The sequence below is a fragment of the Paralichthys olivaceus genome, chromosome 5 (assembly GCF_024713975.1).
Source record: "Paralichthys olivaceus isolate ysfri-2021 chromosome 5, ASM2471397v2, whole genome shotgun sequence".
In the NCBI taxonomy this organism is placed as follows: domain Eukaryota; kingdom Metazoa; phylum Chordata; class Actinopteri; order Pleuronectiformes; family Paralichthyidae; genus Paralichthys; species Paralichthys olivaceus.
This window is the reverse complement of record NC_091097.1, coordinates 1,342,501-1,361,599: the sequence shown is the minus strand read 5'-3', so window position 1 is coordinate 1,361,599 and position 19,099 is coordinate 1,342,501. Positions and strand designations below refer to the sequence as shown.

Here is a 19,099-nt window from a genome sequence, read left to right as displayed (position 1 = left end):
GGAGGAAATATTTGTTTCAAAAAAAAAAAAAAACCCATCCCAGAAATGAGGATGTGAAGAACCAACAGGTCAAACAGGGCGAGAGCTGCTGCAGCTCCTGGTCCACTCCGATGTAGGAGACAAGGACAGATTCATAATCACACTGAGCTGGTTTTATCTTCCGTCTCTTCTGGGGGCGACTTCACTGCAGGGCCTCTGCTTCCTCCCTGTTTCCTGTTCGGTCTGGAGGCCGCAGCTCCAACCTCCAGACGACCCAAAGCTAAATAAACACGAACTGAGAACGATTTTCAGCACAAACAAAAACATCACACAGTCGTTCTGATGAATACAGTGGTGGCGCCCCTTCCTCTCCGCAGGACGCAGCTGACGTGATGTGTTATACATCATAAGATACACTCAGGCGTATGTACAGATGTTACTCTGGGAGAGTGCAGGTGAAAATATTACAGCTAAAGTACTACGCACAATCTAAATATCCAAAATCTCACGTATATACTGTGTTGAGACCACCGCATCGACCTGACAAACAACAACAACACTCTCGATGGTTCGACCCTGCAGCGCCGGGCGAGAGAAATAAGGCGGGAAGTAAATTTAACGCTCAGGAGGTTGATGTGTCCGAAGCGGGAAAACAATGGAGGATCTGAGCAAACATAACGATCGCTGGACAACTGGGACATGGTCTTGTGGGACGTCCAGCGAATCACGGTGATGAAGACGAGCTTCTGGAGATGGTGGCCCGGTGTGATGAAGCAACATGAGATGGGAGCAGAGGAGGAAGAAGACTGGAGGAGGCAGCGTGAGCCTGGGATGGATATGAAACCTTTAGTCGTGATGTTCAGATAAAAACCTCAACGTTACTGCAGCAAGAAAATATATTTCCCGATGACGGTGAACTACTGTGGATTTGGGGATTTTATCCAAAACTACAAATAATGACACAAACACTTCAACATATTTCCATTGTTGTTTATTGGTCAGTATTTCTCACAGGCAATAATAATCGTTGTCATAATAGTGCACTTTTCCTTTTTTGTAATTATACTACAGACATTTCTCTTTGTCGTCGTTGTCGTCATTAGCTGTGTTTTGCTGTATTCTCGACCCGCCCTCCCCCACACACCTCCCCCCTCCTCCGTCGAGGGTTTTTTTTTTTTTTTTTTTTTTTTTTTTCTGACATCATGAATTTCTCCCGAGTTGGAAAAAAAAAAAAAAAAAAAAAAAAACAAAAGAAAGAAAACTTTCTCTATTGTGTGGAGGGGAGGCTCACGAGGTGAAGCGGTGGTCATGGGTGGTGAATACGGGCAGGAGACAAGAGATTATAGTCGTACACGAAGAATGAGCGATAATGCTGAGGAGTAGAGTTGGTGCGGTGGCTACGATGTGGATAAAAGATAGTGAAGGCTACATAGATATGAATGGCATACAATGGAGACAGGCATACAATGTATACAAGTGTATACAGCTTCTGCGTTGAAGTATACGGTGTATAAAATGTACACAAGGGGAGGGGGGGGGGGGTGTCGATTATATACGTGGGTGAGATATGCGCCGTGGGAACAGGGATGGTTACAAAGAGGACGAATGAGGGAGTAGCAAATGTAAAGTGAAGGGGGGAGTAAAGGAGGAATGAGGGAGGGAGGGGTGAGATTTTCTTCAATAGCGGGAGCAGCCTCGAACGTGCCGAGGCTCCCGCCGTTTCCTCCGAGGAGAACAAACCCCGGAGCAGCCTTTTCTTCTTCTTCTTCTTCTTCTTCTGTCCTTTCACTAGACTCCTCCTAAATATGGTCGTAGGTGACGGTGACCTCGTGTTAAAAAAAGGATGGTGACATAACTCTCTCTCTTCCTCGCGTGGCTGAGTTACGTTGGAGCCCCCCCCCCGACCTCTGGCCTTTCTGAAGTGAGAGCGTGTCACTGCTGGAGCTGAGGGGCCTCCTCTGAGCGCCGGGGTGAACACAAAGCCTCCGTTTACATGGGGGGGGGGGGGGGGGGAGAAAAAACACGTTTACAACAGACTCTTCCAAAGTTTCTGTGCAAAGAAAACACAAAAATCTGTCGACAGGTTCAGGCAAATAGTTTTCAGTCAAATCTAATCTCAGCACAACTCCGAGCTTTGCAAACATTTTAAAGTTTCGTTACATTCTTGTTGTAGTTCCGGTCGAACAAGTCGATCAGGGATGTGTGTTTGTTCCGCGGGGTGTTTGAATAGGAATGAGAATAAGAGCATGAATTATTTAAACATTCTGAACGAGGAGTTTCACGTGCTAACAGTGAGGGATTCAGCAAACGACGCCAGCGTGTCCCAAAGAAAATGCTGACAGGCCAATGGTTAGCACTTCTTCGCTTAGCATGTTAGCACGCTAACATTTACTGGTTAGCTCTGACAAAAACGCTGATAAGTTTAAGTCATTCGAAATTTTACGAGAATAAAATTGTAATAAATCAGAAGATCAGTCTGTCACCTGTGTTAAAATGAGGAAAGTGGAGCATCTCTAATTTAGTTTCCCGCGATTCTTTTAATCTCGTAGCATCTCGTGTTACTTTTTTCTTATCAAATTAAAACTTTATTCTCGTCATTTTTCCCGAAGTTTATGATCCTAATACTCCGTCAAATAAACCAAAGCACAAACGAGTTTTTTGACCTGATGACGGCTCAAAATGCAAAATCAGGGAGCAGATTCTGGGATATTTCACTGGATGAGTAAAATATTATTGGTGGTCGTACTTTTGAAGCATTAAGTATTTTCCAGTTTTCTTCAGGGAAACTGCTTCGCTCTGTTTACCTGTCGTCACCGGTCTTCTCTAAGAAATCACTCTTTCAACAAATACTTATAAATAAATAAATAAATACATTTTCAATAAATATATGGAACAAAAATATGTTCAGCCTCTTGCAACCATTTCAAAAAGGTTGTTGACATTCACGTTGTTACCGCCGCGCCTCCCTTTTTTTTTTTTTTTTTGCTGGTGGCAAACACACACTAACATAATATAAAAAAATAAAAAAAACACAGAGCGACCAGAGAGGAGGTGAGAGGAAGAGAAACAAACGGAAAGTAAAAATGAAAAACAAGCAATAAATATTCATTCTTCACGTGTGGCTTGTGTTTTCTTTTTCCCTTCCAGGCATGTGCGCAGAATTCTTATGACGGACGACAAACCCAAGTCTCTCTCTTTTCTTTTCCTCCCTATTGAGGAGAGTTCATGTGTTCATCTCCCCCGGCCTCCCTCTGTCCTGTAGCTCTCGCTCTCTCTCTCTCCCTGGCAGGGGGGGGGGGCAGCGGGTTTCTGCCGGGGGGCTTCTCTGAGCCCGGCGTCGTTCTGCATCTATTGTTTAACTGAAGGGAACGTTGAAAGAGTTTCGGTTGCCTAATAACTGGTTGTCCTGTTTCACCAGCCTCGGTAATTCAGTTCAGATTTCGGTGACGATGGATGGTCTCTGGGTGATTCACTCGCCGACACGAACGCTGAAGGAGCTTCATTCTCTCCTCGCTGCCTCTGAAGTGAAACCTTCCTGATGTGAACGTGCGTGAGTTTCAGAATGTAATTACATTCAACAAAGTCGGAAAAAAAAAAACATTCATATCCTCCCACGTTAATTTAGCACGTTTTTTCTGTCACTAGTTTAAAAGCTGAGTAAGCACCTCGCTACGCTACGATTGGACAGCTGCTGAACAGGGGAGGGGTTTAGAGATGGTCAGTTAGAAGTCTCGTGTTAGGCTACATCCATACTACGAGGTTTTCAAACTAAAGTGATCTCCCTCCATACTAGGGGCCCTAGTATATATTTTCCAATTTGTGTGTGAGGAGGCGAATAAAACATTTGCTTCCTGTGACGAGCTAGCTAACATGAGCTAACATTAGTTTACTAACAAGTTCAAGTTAACTTAAAGATAAATGAAGCGCAGATGTGTCGAGTTTCCACTGCCTCCCGGTGGCCAAAAATTATATTGCAGGTTTAATCATTTTGTTCCACACTTTTTGTAATTTCAAAAGCTTCGAAGTTTTAAAACTAAAAGACTGTGACCAGCAGCGTTTCTGAGCTCCTGACGAGAACGTCCGTCCAACCATGATGACTGAGTCGAGCGTCTTTCAGCGGATTTGCTTTCGGAAGGTTTTTCTCCACAGCAGGAAAAGAGAACAGAAACTCTTTCAACGTACGTATCGATGAAGACGGAGTGAGTCCTGGCCGACGTCTTCACACCTTCATCGCTGCGTTCGCTCGAGAGGCTTTTGGTTTCTCTAACTATTCTCAGTTTTCTGTGGGAGTTTTTTTTACTTGTGAGAGATTCTACCTGTGGTGTGACTACAGTGTCCTGACAATGGGACTAAATCTAACTACCTATCCACTTTTTCTCCTCCGTTAAAGGCAACACGGTATCATAGCTTTATCAGTGTAATTCAGGAATAATTGTGGGATTTAATGTTTCTCATACACTCGAAGGAAAAGTTGTGAATTTCACCTATCGGGCTCCGTGACGTAGACCATTACGTTTTCTTTCATTTCTTCGTTTTGCTCTGCTCTCCGACTCCCCGGTTGGGAAAACACACGCTCGGTGAGGAGGTCGCTAAGTATTTGTTATTTTGACTCGTTCTGTAATTCTAGCTCCTTCCTTCGGTGGACGTCTGGATTCCGTTGCCTTGCTTGAGAAAACACGTTTGTCTGGAGGAGGAGAGAGGAGCAGGTTCGATGACATGTGGCGCGTCATGTTTGGTCAGGTGGTGTCGAGGAGACGTGAGGGTCCATGAGACGTTTGGATGATCTGGAAATAATCAGTGAGAATGTGTCCTCCTGCACCACTTTGACTGACTGACTGACGGGGGGGGGGGGGGGGGTTTCCTGTTCGATCTGAACCATGTGCTGCTTGTGATTGGTCGGCGGGAAGGCAATGTGCTTTCTTGATTCGCTGGAGTGGGTGAAATACGCGTTTCTCTGGCCGTGAGCGTTTCCTGCATTTCTCCGGTGAGGTGGGACTTAACAGACGTCCTTGTCTGTCGATTCGTCTGAAGGCTGATGAGGAATCGACCCGTCTCCGCCAACCCCCACAAATATACATTTCTGATAAAAACAGCCACTTGAGGGGGAATTCTCCGTCACATCCTTCGATCAGCCTCAAGGGAAAACTTCCCCTCCTCCACCCCTTTGCTCGGGGGTAACGGCAGGAAGCAAAGGCAGAAAGTAAGGAAACAGGAAAGGAAACGATGTGGGAAGGACAGAGGGAAGGAAGAGAGTAAACCTCTCTTCCACAACATTCTTTTCAGGGATGAGACTGCGTCCCATTGGACGACGAGAGGAGTCTGGTCTTGTCCTTCCCTGACCCTCGCCTTTGTAAGACGGTGCTACTGTTGCTCCCACTTCCGCTTCCGCTTCCCCCGTCCGCCGCGCGCTCCCTCTCCCCCCGCTCCCGATCGGATCCACTTTCGGAACGCCGAGAGTTTTGACGTGAGGGAGTGCTGGGCTGGCGGGAAAGCTGACCGTTCTTCTCATCTGAGGTCAAAGCAGATGGAAACAAACCAATCACTAGCACATATAATGTGTGTGTGTGTAGCTTGACTCGACCCTCAGGTCGTGTGTGTGTGTGTGTGTGTGTGTGTGTGTGTGTCCCTCTGGAGGACATCAGCAGCTCATGCAGGTCTGAGACTGAGGGACTCACCAGCCAGTGCCTGCACAGAAGGCTGATCGTGAGAACTCAGCAGCTGAGCCTGAATGGTTTCCACCACTCGTTTGAATCTGCGACTGGGGCCTGAAAAAAAAAAAAAAAAAAGATCAACCCGTCAATTTTCTATTAACTAGTTTGATTTAGCTTCATATTCAATATGTTCCAAGATCACAGTAAACATGCAACACCTTCTGTTTGACACCAGGGGGCAGTGGAAACAAGCTGCATTTCTTAAATATGTAAATCTACTGTTTCTTCATCGAGCCAATGAAAATTAAAACGATCCAGATTACAAGAATATATATAATGACACATAAAGGTGATCCACTCTTAATATAATATTTTTCTACAATGATAATAAGAAGAAATATAATAACCATCATTATTATTATAATTAACAAAACTATATAAAACCTTGAGTATATATATATATAAAATAAAAACAATTATTTGCAATGACTTAAGTTTTATATAAATGTTCTTCCACCTGTTATTAGAGTGAAGGTGACGCTGTAGATTCCCATCTGTCTTCTTCCTTCCCTCTCTGCTCGTTCCCTCTCTCGCTCCCTCTCTCCTTCTGAGAAAGCGATGTCCACCTACAGAAGAGTCACAACCGACCGAAAGCATTTTCACGATTACAACAATTTCCGGTTACCTGACCTAAATGTCGAGGCTGAGAGGAAAAATGAAAAATAATACTTGGAACTTGACAGGCTTCTGGAAGACAGAGGGGCCGCCGGAGGACTTGTACTCTGCCCGGAAACTGTTCTGAGACACCACGCTGTGGCTGAGGGACGGGATCTGGAGCGGCAGAGGAAGAGGGCGACGTTCAGATACAAAGATAAACGCTCAAGCCGTTAATGTCATCAATGGAAAATGAAGTCATGCCGGTCGTGGCCGAGGCTCGGCGGCACTCACAGAGAGGAAAGCATGGACGATGTCAGCCTTGATGGAGCTGAGCGGCTTGTCCCTGATCATCACGAAGATCTGCTCCTCTTTCTCCAGGCTGATGAAGTTACCGAACCACGACCTCTTGGCCAGCCTGCGAATAAACCAGTGTGACACACGTGATTCTGCTTGAAGTGAACGAACGCTGTGCTCCATTCATGCTAAACATTACAAGATCAAGTCAACCCCCACTTGGTGTGATTTGATTTCACGTATCACAGACACGAGGGAAATCACTGAAGCCCACGGCTCTGACACCACAACACAACTCACGGGCAGGAACTGGACCTGAAGTCCAGGCAAACAAACCGTGATCGCAAACATCTTATAAAATCTTATATTCCTATTTATTAGAGTCATATTGACGCTGCTGTAACAAAGTGCATCTATCTATATCTCTCTATGCAGCTGGCGTTTACACCCAGCACAGGTAATATTCATGTTAGAACCAGGATCTTGAAAATACAGTGTCACACAAGAGCATTAGCAGAAAAACAAGAACGCAAACGTGACAATCAGGTGGAAAAGCCACACAACGGAAACACGACGACAGTGGACGTGAGAAACGACGGATGTTGACAGTGAAGCGAGGTCGGAGCAGCTGCACCGTAAAACACCTCGAACACACAAGCATCGAATTTCATCCACGCTTCATCGTCCACATCTGTTGTCGCTGCCGTTGTGGTTTTTCTGTTCTTGTGGCTTTTGTGGTTGTGTTGATGTTTTTGCACTTGGACAGAAAAACACAGAATTATCAACAGAGACGTGTGGACTCACTCTGGACTGGACTCTGGAGTCAAACTGGACATGTCCTCTGATGTAGGGACTAAAACAACAGAGAGAGAGAGGGGAGAGGGAGAATAGAGGAGGAGAGTTTTCATGACATGTCACAAATAAACAAATACACCAAAAGAATAAATCAGTCGGATTCAGTTCTTGGCTTCATTTTAGAGGAACTTAGTCGGATGTGATGTTTCTGGCCTGATTCGTGTCTTTGTCTTTGGTTCACCTTGCAGTTTGCGCCGATGGAAGCGCGGTGAGCCCAGCAGGTTGTTTTTGAACGAGTTGAGCCTTGTCCTCCAGTGGGCGGAACTCGAGGCGGCCAGCCCGCCGCTGCCGCCCGGGCTGGAGGGCGGGGTCAGCGACAGCGAGGCCCCGCCGGCTCCGTCGGCTCTGGAAGAAGAAGACGACGAGGAGGAAGAGGGAGGGGTGGTGGAGGAAGGGTGTTGGATTTGGTGCACGGGCGTGCCCAGTGGAGTGGGCAGCGGCGAGCCCTGTGGCGTGACCTGTGAAACAGGGGGAGGGGTGGCAGAGGAGTTAGAGGGCGAGTGGGAGTTCTTGGACTTGAAGACAGATGGCGAGGGGAAGTTGAAGAAGCGTGGGATGGGAGAGAGGAGCGGGGACGGAGACGGTGAGGGGGAGCGTGGAGTCTGAAGTGGGAGGGACTTCATGGAGTGAAGCTGGGGTCGGTCAGCGGGGCCCTTTGAGGGCAGGGTCTGGGTTTTTGGGTCAGGCACCGGGCGGGTGGGCCGGGCGCTGGTGGTGGCACTTCCTGGTTTTGGGTCTTTGGAGGAGGGAGCGGAAGTGGAGGTGACTTCTGATTGGCTGAAAGTGAAGACTGGACTCTGATGGACAGACAGAGAGATATGGGGAGAAGGAGGGAAAGAGGGATGGACAGAAAGTAATGGTCATGAATTATGAGTCATGGACACAGTTGATCAACAAGCCTCCAACAAACAGAAGATGATCTCTGGGATTTCTCCTCTCAGGTTATGTTCCCGTGTCCGTGACCACATGTGAGCACAGAGGCAGCGGGACGTGTCCATGAGGTGAGATGAACATGACGGTGACACGGAGATGGAGACGAGCTCAAACGGATCAGGGAGCAGTTTATAATCTATGACCTCAGAGTGAAGGCGTCAGGTCTGACAGTGAACTAACGTGCAGGTTTGTTAAACAGGTTAAATACCAGAAATCTACAGTCCTGCAAATATTTCACAATAAAAACCTTGAATGGATTCAGCTCGAGTGCTTTTACTTTGACACAGATACGAAAGTTTCGTTTGCGAGGGACTATTTTCAGCTGTGGATGAATACACAACCAGTGCATGTTGTGGATGGGACACGTGTATCTATGATAATGAAGGAGGAGCTGTGTGAAGCAGCTGTGGTGAGAATGATGTGAGACAGCAGGTTGGACCAGAGGGACAGACGTTCTTACCCTGGGGCTGCTGAGAGGACTGGACGACAGGCCCGTGGACGCTCCGCTGACCGAACGAGACCTTTCAAAGAGACGACAACAAGACAGACGTCAAAAGATTCCTCTGCACTTTACAATCGTGTTGCTTCCTCTTGTCACAGTTTCACTCGACTAAACAAACGTCGCGGTGCATCGGCGTCGGTTCAAACCTCTGGCTGTGTGCGCTCGTGTCCAGAGCCCTGCGGGGTGGGGTGGGAGACCCCTGTTCTGTGACACTGAGGACTTCCAGGCTCTTCCTCTCTGGGCGACAGCGACCGTGACGCGTCAACATGGGCGAGTCCACGCGCTTCCTGGGGGGGTCTGTGAGGAGAGACATATGGAAAATGTCAACACTTCAAATGAAATCCTTTTATTCTACAAAAATATACAAAGACGCTTTTTATTCATTTGTATTTATTAGTTTTTTTCCAAATATAAGCTGGAATGAGGACGACTGTCCTCACCGAGGTCGTTTCTGGGCGGCAGGTCCTCGTCCTCACAGCTGGGGTATCGCTCCTTCCTGTCCAACAGGAGGTAGTAGATCATCTTCTCCTGGTTCTCCCTGAAGACAGAGACGCAGAAATCAAAGGTGAGAAACAGAGACAGAGGAAGACACAAGACTTTTCAGGATCTGCAGAGTGAAAGCAACGAGAAGAGAGACTCAGAGGTTAACCTGACGTGTGACCAGTGGATTTCCTGGCGTTGGATTAACTTTGTAATTTGCAGCGTAAGTGTTTGACGGATGTACTCACTCCTCACTTGTAAGGTCCTGTGTGAGTTTGACCCGGTCTCTGAAGCAGCCTAACGAGTACATGCTCTCCAGCACGTCGGGGTCCAGCTCCGTTAACGACACGATCCTCTTCACACACACGCGTCGCGGCGGCGGCTGCTCCGGACACGGCTCGTTGCGGCCGCTCCTGACAGGAAGACACCAGCGCATGGAGTCAGGGAGGCTGCAGGACAGATTCTACAGGTTTTCTATGAAGGCATTTAAACAGGCTGCAACAGGAAACCATGCGTGATGAGATGAAAGCACGTAGAGTCGTTTCTGTATCTACAAGATAAATCGATCACAGTCTGGACAGAACGTCTCTGTTTATATTTCATATTGAAATCAACGAGAGGAGACAGAGATTCTCCCGTGTAAGAAAACTGAAAGTTGAACTTACTGGTACCAGGCGTGTTTCTGTATTGCTTCAAGCTGTAATCAAAAATAAAACACAATATTAAAACACGTTCAATGAAAAATTTAAAGCATTTACTGGACAACTTTTAAAAAAAACTGTATTTTTCAGCCTGAAGCTGAAACTAAAGGTGAAAGTTTGAACGTGTTCACGACCTGCAACAGCAAACACGTGTCGGAAAGTGATCATTCGCAATGGTTTATGGGAAGTGTGGTCCCTTCACTCCTAAAATAATTATGTCCAATTATAATAATGTCAAGTTTGCAGTTGAACGTTTTTCCAATATTTGAATTGCTGTGAATCAAATGTCTTAATGTCCTGATTGGTCTCGCAGCTGCTCGGCCTGGTTCCACCGTTAAAACTCTTTTGAACGTCAGAGGAGAAACCGAGGGATGAGTTGACATCAGGAACCAGAGCGGTTCTAGAAGTGGACGCTCGCTGATTCTACCGCTCGTTTTCTCGTGTTGTGTTTGCTAACCACAGGTTTACAGTGTGTCTCTGGTTTGGTTTCCATGGAGCAGACGAGCGGAGACAGTCTGACCTGGTTTCAGGCTCCATTAATCAACAGCTCATCTCACAAACCCACAGCTTTGATTAAATCTGCTCCGTTTTAGCTCCACGACTAAGTGACCAGACGTTTCGCTTGTTCTTTATTTCACGGCTCCACATCCTCACGTCGTCTCTCTGTCTCATAACCACCGAGCTCGTCTCTACCCTGCACGCCTGCTTTAGCCCAGCTTCCCTTCATGAGCAGTGGAATTTCTTCCTCTCGTCCGTTGTCATTTATTCATTCGCTCACCCCCCCCCCACCCCACACACACACACACACTGTCTCTCCATGAACTGCCTGTCTCTTTTCAGGCCTCGGTGTCACCGTGGAAAGTTGACATTTAGGTGAAAAGGAAGAGACGTCCTCTCCTTCACCATCAGCGCCTGCGTTCCTCTTTTCAGCGGCGGCTTCATTCACATTACACAAACATGCAGAAACCTCCAGCGTCCCTCTGAGGACAGAGATAAAAAAACATTTCCCCTCCACCAACTCATCCGTGCGCTCTGTTCTTTCCATCTGCCTCATTTCTACTCCTCTGAAACAAACCCAGGGGCTGCGTCTTTTCTTTTCCTTTCTTTTACTGACTACACTGAAGAGTCTGAAGGTCTGAACCAGACAAGGTGAGATGGCTGCTCCGCTGTGGCTCTGCCTTCAGCCTTTAGGCTCCAGTTTCCTGTTTGACTTGCTGAGTCATGTTTAAAGCATCACTCCTCCTTTCCTCCCCTCCCAGTCACTGGCGGGACGGAACAATGTCCCCAACTCAAACAATGATTTTCACTGTTCATTCCTCAGTCCACGGTCGTGTATTTGTCCCTTTCCTGTTTCATTTCATTATTATTAAGCTTTGGCTGGATAATCATGAACCTTTGGACATTTAAACCTCACTGTGGTTAAAAATACCTCATATATAAATACACCATCACATCAAACCAACTGGGCAGGAAGTGCATCACTACTAACTATTATTTAAGACGTTTCTGAACTCTCACCGTGAGTCTCTTGTCCGGGTTGACTTCTATCATTCCCTTGAGCAAAGCTTGGCAGTCAGGAGGTATGAAATGAGGCATGTGGAACACTCCGCTCTTCACCTTCTCTAGAAGCTGCCGCAGGTTGTCGTGGTCAAAGGGCAAAGCACCCTGGGAAAAGGACGGGAGGAGACACACCATGGGTACAGTTCAGTGTTGTACACGAGGTGCATGATGGGAAACACAAATAAAGATGAAAAAATGTGAAATACAGAATTAACAGATGCCAGAAGACGATCTAAAGTTCTTACCACAAGAAGAGCGAAGAGGATGACTCCACAGCTCCAAACATCGGCCCTGCGGCCGTCGTACTTCTCCCCCTGATACATGAACGCACAGCGAGGGTAGCATTAGACACACACACACACACACACACACACACACACACGCTCTGAGAGGGACGTAACTTACCCTTATAACCTCTGGACAAGCGTAATGTGGGGACCTTTACGGAAAGACAGAAGGAAATGATTATACACTGTCACAGAGTTTCTAATATTCTGCTCTACTCGTCACGTTCGGACCCACTGAGCCTCGTACTGACCCACAGCTGGTTTCCAGCAGACTGTCCCCGACTTGTAGCGACGCCATGCCGAAGTCTGCGATCCTGATGTTGTTCTTCTCATCCAGGAGAAGATTCTCTGGCTTCAGGTCTCTGTGGCTGCACACACACACACACACACACACACGTTGTACAGTTTCAGGAAATGTACTTTATTTGTGTGTGTTCACAGACTTTGACTTAAAACAAAGAGTTGAAAACTTTGCTGTCATTGACTCTTCGCTCAATGTGAACGAGCCCGTCCATGTGATACACACAGAACATAGAGAATATAAGAATTCTGTCCTTATGGCTCGTTAAGAAAATGAATAATGATTAAAATGCACGTGTCAAAGTTCGGAATAAGACCGAAGGGGTGAAGCTCAGTTACGGACCATATGGAGTGGTTATGGCAGAAGTCGAGGGCAGAGATGATTTGTCTGAAGAACTTTCTGGCCTCCTTGGGCGTCAACCTGCCCTTCTTCACCAGGTAGTCGAATAACTCTCCTCCGGACACATGTTCCAGCACCAGGTACCTGGAGGAGCAGAGCGGTGAGGAGGAGGAGGAGCAATGTTCTACGTTCACACTCATAAGTCACTGCTGTACACACACACTCACACACACACACTCACAGCCTCACACACTCACAGCCTCGTATATCTCTGATGTTTTTTTAGTTTTTTTTAATCTCACATTCGTCTTTAAGATTCAAGGTTGTTTGACTCTGGCAGAGATCCAGAGGAAGAGAGGGAACAAGTCAGCGGAGAGGAGAGAGAGATAAAGAGATACTCACAGGTATTTGTTATTCTCATAGACATCGTGCAGCTTCAGAACGTGAGGATGCTCTATTAGTTTAAGGATAGCTATTTCTCTCTCCACCTGGACACACAGAGGAGGGAGGGAGAGGTGAAGGGACGGGAGGTTAGAGACGGTGGGAAGGGAAATGTTAGGCGGAGGTAGAGACGGTGAGTGAGCATCAAGACGAACACGCAGCAGAGGTGGAAACGAGCTGAAGTGTTAAGTGCAGGTCGCACAGTCAGTTAGGTCAGAGTTCAACCTGAAGCTGCATAAACGATGAATGTTGATGTGACGCTGTTGAAGACGAACACGCAGAAACATCACAACGCGTCAGTTCCCCCGCAAAGAGTTCTATCTTCAGTTTAACCTTTTAGTTTAAACCTGGACTCGACACGTTAGAAAAAGAAATCATGTAACGTGACGCTGAACCATCTGACTCATGGTCACATCGAGCTCCGCCGACCAGAGACATCGCCATCACACCTGAGGATTGTGGGAAGTGTTCGATTAAACCCCATTTTCTTTAAATTGCAGGTGATATCGTTCAGACTTCTACACGAGTGAGTTACGTTGTTTCACAATCTCACCGCTCGTGGCGAGTCTACCTCGGATGGTTAAAATATTACGGCTGATAATCAAAACTTGGATTATTTTTTTTAAACAAATATTTTTTTCCCCCCCCAGCGTGTTTCAGCTGCAGTAGCTTTCATCGCAGGTCTTAATTAGCAGACTGAAATCATCTCTATTGTTCGCTGCACAGAGGCAGTGCCCACACACTCGGCAGCTCCGAGTTTCAGCTTCTTCCTAAAAATAACAGCTCCGTTTCTGTAGGTTGGAGGCTGCGAGCGTAGCCGAGCTCTGCAGACACCATAACTGCAGACGGAGACGGCACATAGACCGTGGACAGATCCCACATAGCAGAATGGCTTTGGCCCAGATTTGACCCACATTGCGACACTGGCCCTTCTACGTGGTGTGACGGCACTTCGCTGGTCCGCCCCCGTTTGCCAGATCTAGGCCACAGGTAAGCCAGAGAATCACTGCGCCGGCCCCCGTTTGTTTTGGGATAATTGGACCACGTTTAGGACTCTACACAAAAAGGCCAGAAGTGCTGCATCATTGCCAAACGTGGCCCACATCCACGTTGCTATCTGGGGACAGGTGGACTCTATCGGTGCTGTACCTTCATGAGGACAGATTCAGAGAGTTTCTCCCTGTTCACAATCTTTATGGCCACTTTCTGTCCTGTTATACAGTGGACGCCCAACTTCACCAGTCCTGCAGAGGCAGAGAGAGAGAGAGAGAGAGAGACAGAGAGCAAATGTTTGAATATCAGAAATCATCATGCAGTGTGAAAACTGGAAGGAGGGGATGCCATGCATAATTCAGGAGGCTTTACTGACATTGTCACAAACATTGACCAATCTCATGCTATACTGTAATATTTATTCAGAGGCCTGCTGGGATGTCTTTCCCTCCCTGCACATTAAAATACGTGATTATGTTCTTTAATGGATTTAAGGAGGCTCTTTAAGAATAAAGCCACTTAAGATAAGAGGACACACAATGAGGATTAACCCATGAGATCAGGATATTATGGGGATTTTAAATTGACTCTGAATTAGGGTGTAAACACCCTGAAATCAGCTGATGCAACTGCCTCATTGCTGCAGGACTCGGAGGTCCCTACCTGTCTGGCCCTTCCCGAGGGTCTTCTCCAGCCGGTAGGGCCCCACATACTGGCTGGACAGGCCCACCGTCAGCTCCTTGCTGCTCATCCTGAAATTCTCTCTCCCGATGTGAGGCAGATCAAGATAGGGCTCGGTCCTGCTCCGTGCGTAACGCCGTTACGCACATGCCAGGCGGCGGTGAGGAGAGGAGAGGAGAGGAGGCGCGGAGGACTGGTGTGGTCGTGATCTAGAGCCGGGCCCTGCAGGATACTCCCATGCACTTGCTTGTCATGCGGTCAGGTCCGTGCTGGGAGCGAGAGTCGGCCCAGGCTCCACTCTTTTATTATCGGGCCTAGAATAAAGTATTTCCCGGGATCCGCTCGCGTCTCTCACTGCAGCAGCATCGTTCACAGGGACGAGCGGAGAAAGAGAAGGAGAAGGGGTGAGGTGAGGTTTGTCCACAATAGTCTCATCCACCCCTGCTGGAGAACAGAGGAGTTTAAAGCTGGTTGGTTTTGTGCAGCTGGACAAAAAAAAACAGGGATCTCACTGAGACCTGGACAGGAAGGCTACATTCGCCACAAATTGATTTCTGTAAGAGCAGAGTTTCAAATATCCCGAGTCAGAAAGCTCTGATTGAATCCATTGACTGATCGATATCAGGGACCCCCCCTCCCTCCTCATCCTCCTGCTGCTGCTACCGTCCAAAAATCCTTTTCATGTTCCTCCCAGGCAGCTCCACACTTCATCCCCGGGCTCTGGCCTCGTTTGGTCAGGATGTGCCTCTGCGTGCAGACGCGTCCAGATAATAATCTATTATCGTAACAGCATCAGCTAGCAGAATGGGTTTTCCAATATCCGGTGCACACTTTGGCTCACCCCCTCCCAGACCCTGCATCAGGAAATAGAGGAAGAGGAAAAAAAAAAAAAAGAGCACCACCACCACCACCGAGGCAGAGAGCCTCAGGCTGCCCGGGGCCTGCGGGAGGGCGAGGTGCAGGGGCAGCCGCAGCGGGGAGAGGTGCGCTCGGTGCCGGAGGAGGATGAGCGCGGGGCCCGGTGATTAAATCCTAGAAACAACAAGCATCCTCAGCTGAGTGAAGCCGCCTCTCCTCCTCCCTGTCCTCCCTCTCTCTTCCTCTCCTCCTCTGTGTGCATCCCCCCCTCGGGCCGCAGCTCAGCGCAAAATCCAGAAGGAGAATCTGGACAAATGTCTCGGACGTGATGTTTCAGAAGTGACCCGTAGCGTTTCCCTTTCTTTCCTCTTCTTCATCGGGCAGCATCAGCATCCGGGTCCCTCATCCCCACCTCTCTCCCTCTCTCTCTCTCTCTCTCTCTCTCTGTCTCTCTCTCTCTCTCTCTGCCCCACCCCCTGTTTTACTACAGCAGAGCTCCGCAGGATGTGATTGGCTGCACCGACACTTGGAGATAACCAGCAAACACCACATGGACCGAAGGATCACCAACAACCTGAATGAACAGAACATTGTTAAGAGCATGCAGGAAAACCCCACAGACAGAGACAGAGACAGAGACAGAGACAGAGGCAGAGACAGAGACAGAGACAGAGAGAGAGAGAGAGACAGAGACAGAGGCAGAGACAGAGACAGAGACAGAGACAGAGAGAGAGACAGAGGCAGAGACAGAGACAGAGACAGAGAGAGAGACAGAGGCAGAGACAGAGACAGAGACAGAGGCAGAGACAGAGACAGAGGCAGAGGCAGAGACAGAGACAGATAGAGAGAGAGAGACAGAGAGAGAGAGAGACAGAGACAGAGGCAGAGGCAGAGACAGAGACAGAGGCAGAGACAGAGACAGAGAGAGAGAGAGAGACAGAGGCAGAGACAGAGAGAGAGACAGAGACAAAGACAGAGAGAGAGACAGAGGCAGAGACAGAGACAGAGACAGAGACAGAGGCAGAGACAGAGGCAGAGAGAGAGACAGAGACAGAGACAGACAGACACAGAAGTTAAAAACACTGAGGAGCAGATTCTTTTCTCAGGATGAGCAACGTCCCAAATATCGTTTCACAAACTTCTCTGTCAAAATAATGAAAACTACAAACTCTTAAAACATAGAAATAAAAAAAAACATTTAATATATTCACACTCTTATTGTACAGAGAGAGATGGATAGATGGATGGATGGATGATAGATAGATAGATGGATGGATGGATGGATGATAGATAGATAGACAGATAGATAGATGGATGGATGGATGGATGGATGATAGATAGATAGATAGATAGATGGATGGATGGATGATAGATAGATAGATAGATAGATAAATAAGAATTTATTCGTGGAGCATTTTTCAACACAAAGTACAAAGTGCACAACAAAAACAAAAAACACTGAATATAAATTAATGTTAGCTATAAGTTGAAGTAAATTCAGGAAGAGTTCTTCTGAGTCAGTTACTGTAGACGAACACTAGATGTGGTTCTTTATGTATATTTTGTATTTTTAAAAGTTAAGAGTTTCAGACGTGGCAGAAGTTTTATTTTCTCTGTGACTGGTTCGGACAGGAAAGGGAATACACTTTATTTTCCTGAGGGATTTAGTTTTCATGTGCTTACGTCTCTGGTTCCCAAAAATATCGTGGGAACACGTCATGGATGAAAAGTGTAGAACACAAAGCACCGGTTCAGATTCATAATGTGCCACGAACTCAAACTGTGATTAAGGCTCACGTCGTGATATCTGTACGGCTGAGTCCCAAATCTTTATCCCTGTTAATCTTAATCTCTTGATGCCGTCAGGTCGATGGAGCTCAGATTATCTAATGGTGAGTGTGTGTGTGTGTGTGTGTGTGTGTGTGTGTATGTGTGTGTGTGTGTCTTTGTGCAGTAGATTGTGTTCACTGGGGACAAAGCTAAAATGAGACAGACTCTGTCGTCCATGTTGTTTTGCGTCCGTCCCCACAAGTCCTACTGCTGATAATGATTCTCTGAGTGTCGGGGTCAGAATCAACATGAACATGTGAACAAACATGCTAAGGGGCCTGATTTCCTCATGTATGTGCAAAGTTGTGGTAGCTGCTGGTATTACACCACACGGTGGCGCTGTTACGCTGCAGGTACGCTCATCTGTCAGTCTTCAGCTTCATCAACGAGCTGCTGTGAACACACGTTTTCTTTTCAAAGACGCGAAGAACAAGTTCCTCGCTGAGGTGATGTTCTGTTGAACGGTTGTGGTGCGTCGGCTCAGAAGAGTTCAACTCTCACCTCCTCCAGCTGTGACCTCTGACCTCTGACCTCTGATGTTTCTCCATCGTCAGATTGCTGCTTCATCATATATTAGTGATGGAGGGAGCTGATTATGTTCCATTCACCGTGGGTTAATTATCTCCAGTCACTCTGCCGCACCATGACCCCCCCCCCCCCCCCCCACCTTTAACCTTTAACCTTTACTCTCTCGTGTGCAGACTCAGGCAGAAACTCTGCTCCTCCTCCCTCCTCTGTGGAATCTGCCTCAGGCATGCAGCCGGCCGCCGGTGAGAAGGGGCCGCTGTATCTGATGTCAAGTGCAGAGCGGAGCAGTTGTGCAACACGTGCTGCCATGTGCCATACTGTGTGTGTCTGTGTGTCTGTGTGTGTGTGTGTGTGGGTGATCAACAAGGAGTGTTCACGATCAGTGACACTGATTCCTACGTTTGAATTTTGCTAAATTAAAGTTTCAGTCAAAGTGTTTTCACGAGACGAACATACGGTGAGTGTACATGTCGCTACATGGTTTGTTCTCTCACATGTTGCCGGGGGTTAGATTCCTGGAACCACAGGGGACATGTTTGCACAGGTCATGTATGTACGCCGTGCACCACACATGCACACACTCACACTGTTGTATAAAGTTTCCACATCACGATTTAAAAAAAGACCTCATATTCAGTGAGCTCGGTGGGTTTGGCTCCCCCTTGTGTTCCGTTGTGGGGACTAATCAGTAAAGCAAGTCTGTAAAATCTTTGCAGGAAATTTTATATTAATGATATAGATAAAATTATATATATTAAAATACAGATACTTTTACACGCTACTGTATTCAGGTATGTAGTTGTGTTAGTCACATGGACACTGGCTGTAAATCCACACCGCTGACTGTGTGTGTGTGTGTGTGTGTGTGTGTGCAGCCCCACAAACAGCTGAATGTATTGATGTCTGTGTGAGTGTGGTCGGACGGCCGCTCCTCTTCGTCGCTCGCTGACCCACAGTCACATGGTTTCTGTCACTGCACAGCGACGCAGCCTCGACAGGTCGATTTGGTTTCATGTATTTTGAGCTCGACTGTTTTCACGTTACACTTGAACGTGTCAAACTGTGACGGTCACAAAGATTTTGTGTTGTTAAATTGTGTGAGCACTTGTTAGAAGGCTGAGGAACGGACACACACACACACACACAGACGGAGAGGCCCAGGTCCAATCAGGGTTTGAACTCAGGCGTCTTCAGTCTCCTTTAAATCCACGATGAAACAAACCAGGAAG

The 19,099-nt window shown here is 47.3% G+C and overlaps 1 protein-coding gene across 5 annotated transcripts; it reads right to left on the bottom strand.

The window, feature by feature from the left end:
• Nucleotides 1–953: 953 nt before the first annotated feature.
• Nucleotides 954–15,948, bottom strand: brsk1b (BR serine/threonine kinase 1b). Of its 5 annotated transcripts, none has more exons than XM_069524974.1 (20): nt 14,637–15,948; nt 14,130–14,224; nt 12,942–13,027; nt 12,543–12,683; nt 12,151–12,267; nt 12,018–12,051; nt 11,858–11,926; nt 11,571–11,717; nt 10,017–10,048; nt 9,600–9,800; nt 9,312–9,409; nt 9,018–9,168; nt 8,830–8,890; nt 7,618–8,233; nt 7,386–7,434; nt 6,579–6,702; nt 6,360–6,461; nt 6,148–6,256; nt 5,655–5,744; nt 954–5,488 (listed from the first exon to the last, which is right to left on the bottom strand). In XM_069524974.1, exons 1-20 carry the CDS (start codon nt 14,722–14,724, stop codon nt 5,259–5,261), a joined length of 2,640 nt encoding a protein of 879 aa, XP_069381075.1. In that variant the 5' UTR covers nt 14,725–15,948; the 3' UTR covers nt 954–5,258. The 5 variants fall into 5 exon arrangements, with proteins under 5 accessions (XP_069381075.1, XP_069381077.1, XP_069381076.1 ...); XM_069524976.1 differs by having other exon boundaries at nt 7,618–7,894; nt 14,637–15,947; XM_069524975.1 differs by having other exon boundaries at nt 9,600–9,764; nt 14,637–15,947.
• Between the last annotated feature and the right edge of the window lie 3,151 nt (nt 15,949–19,099).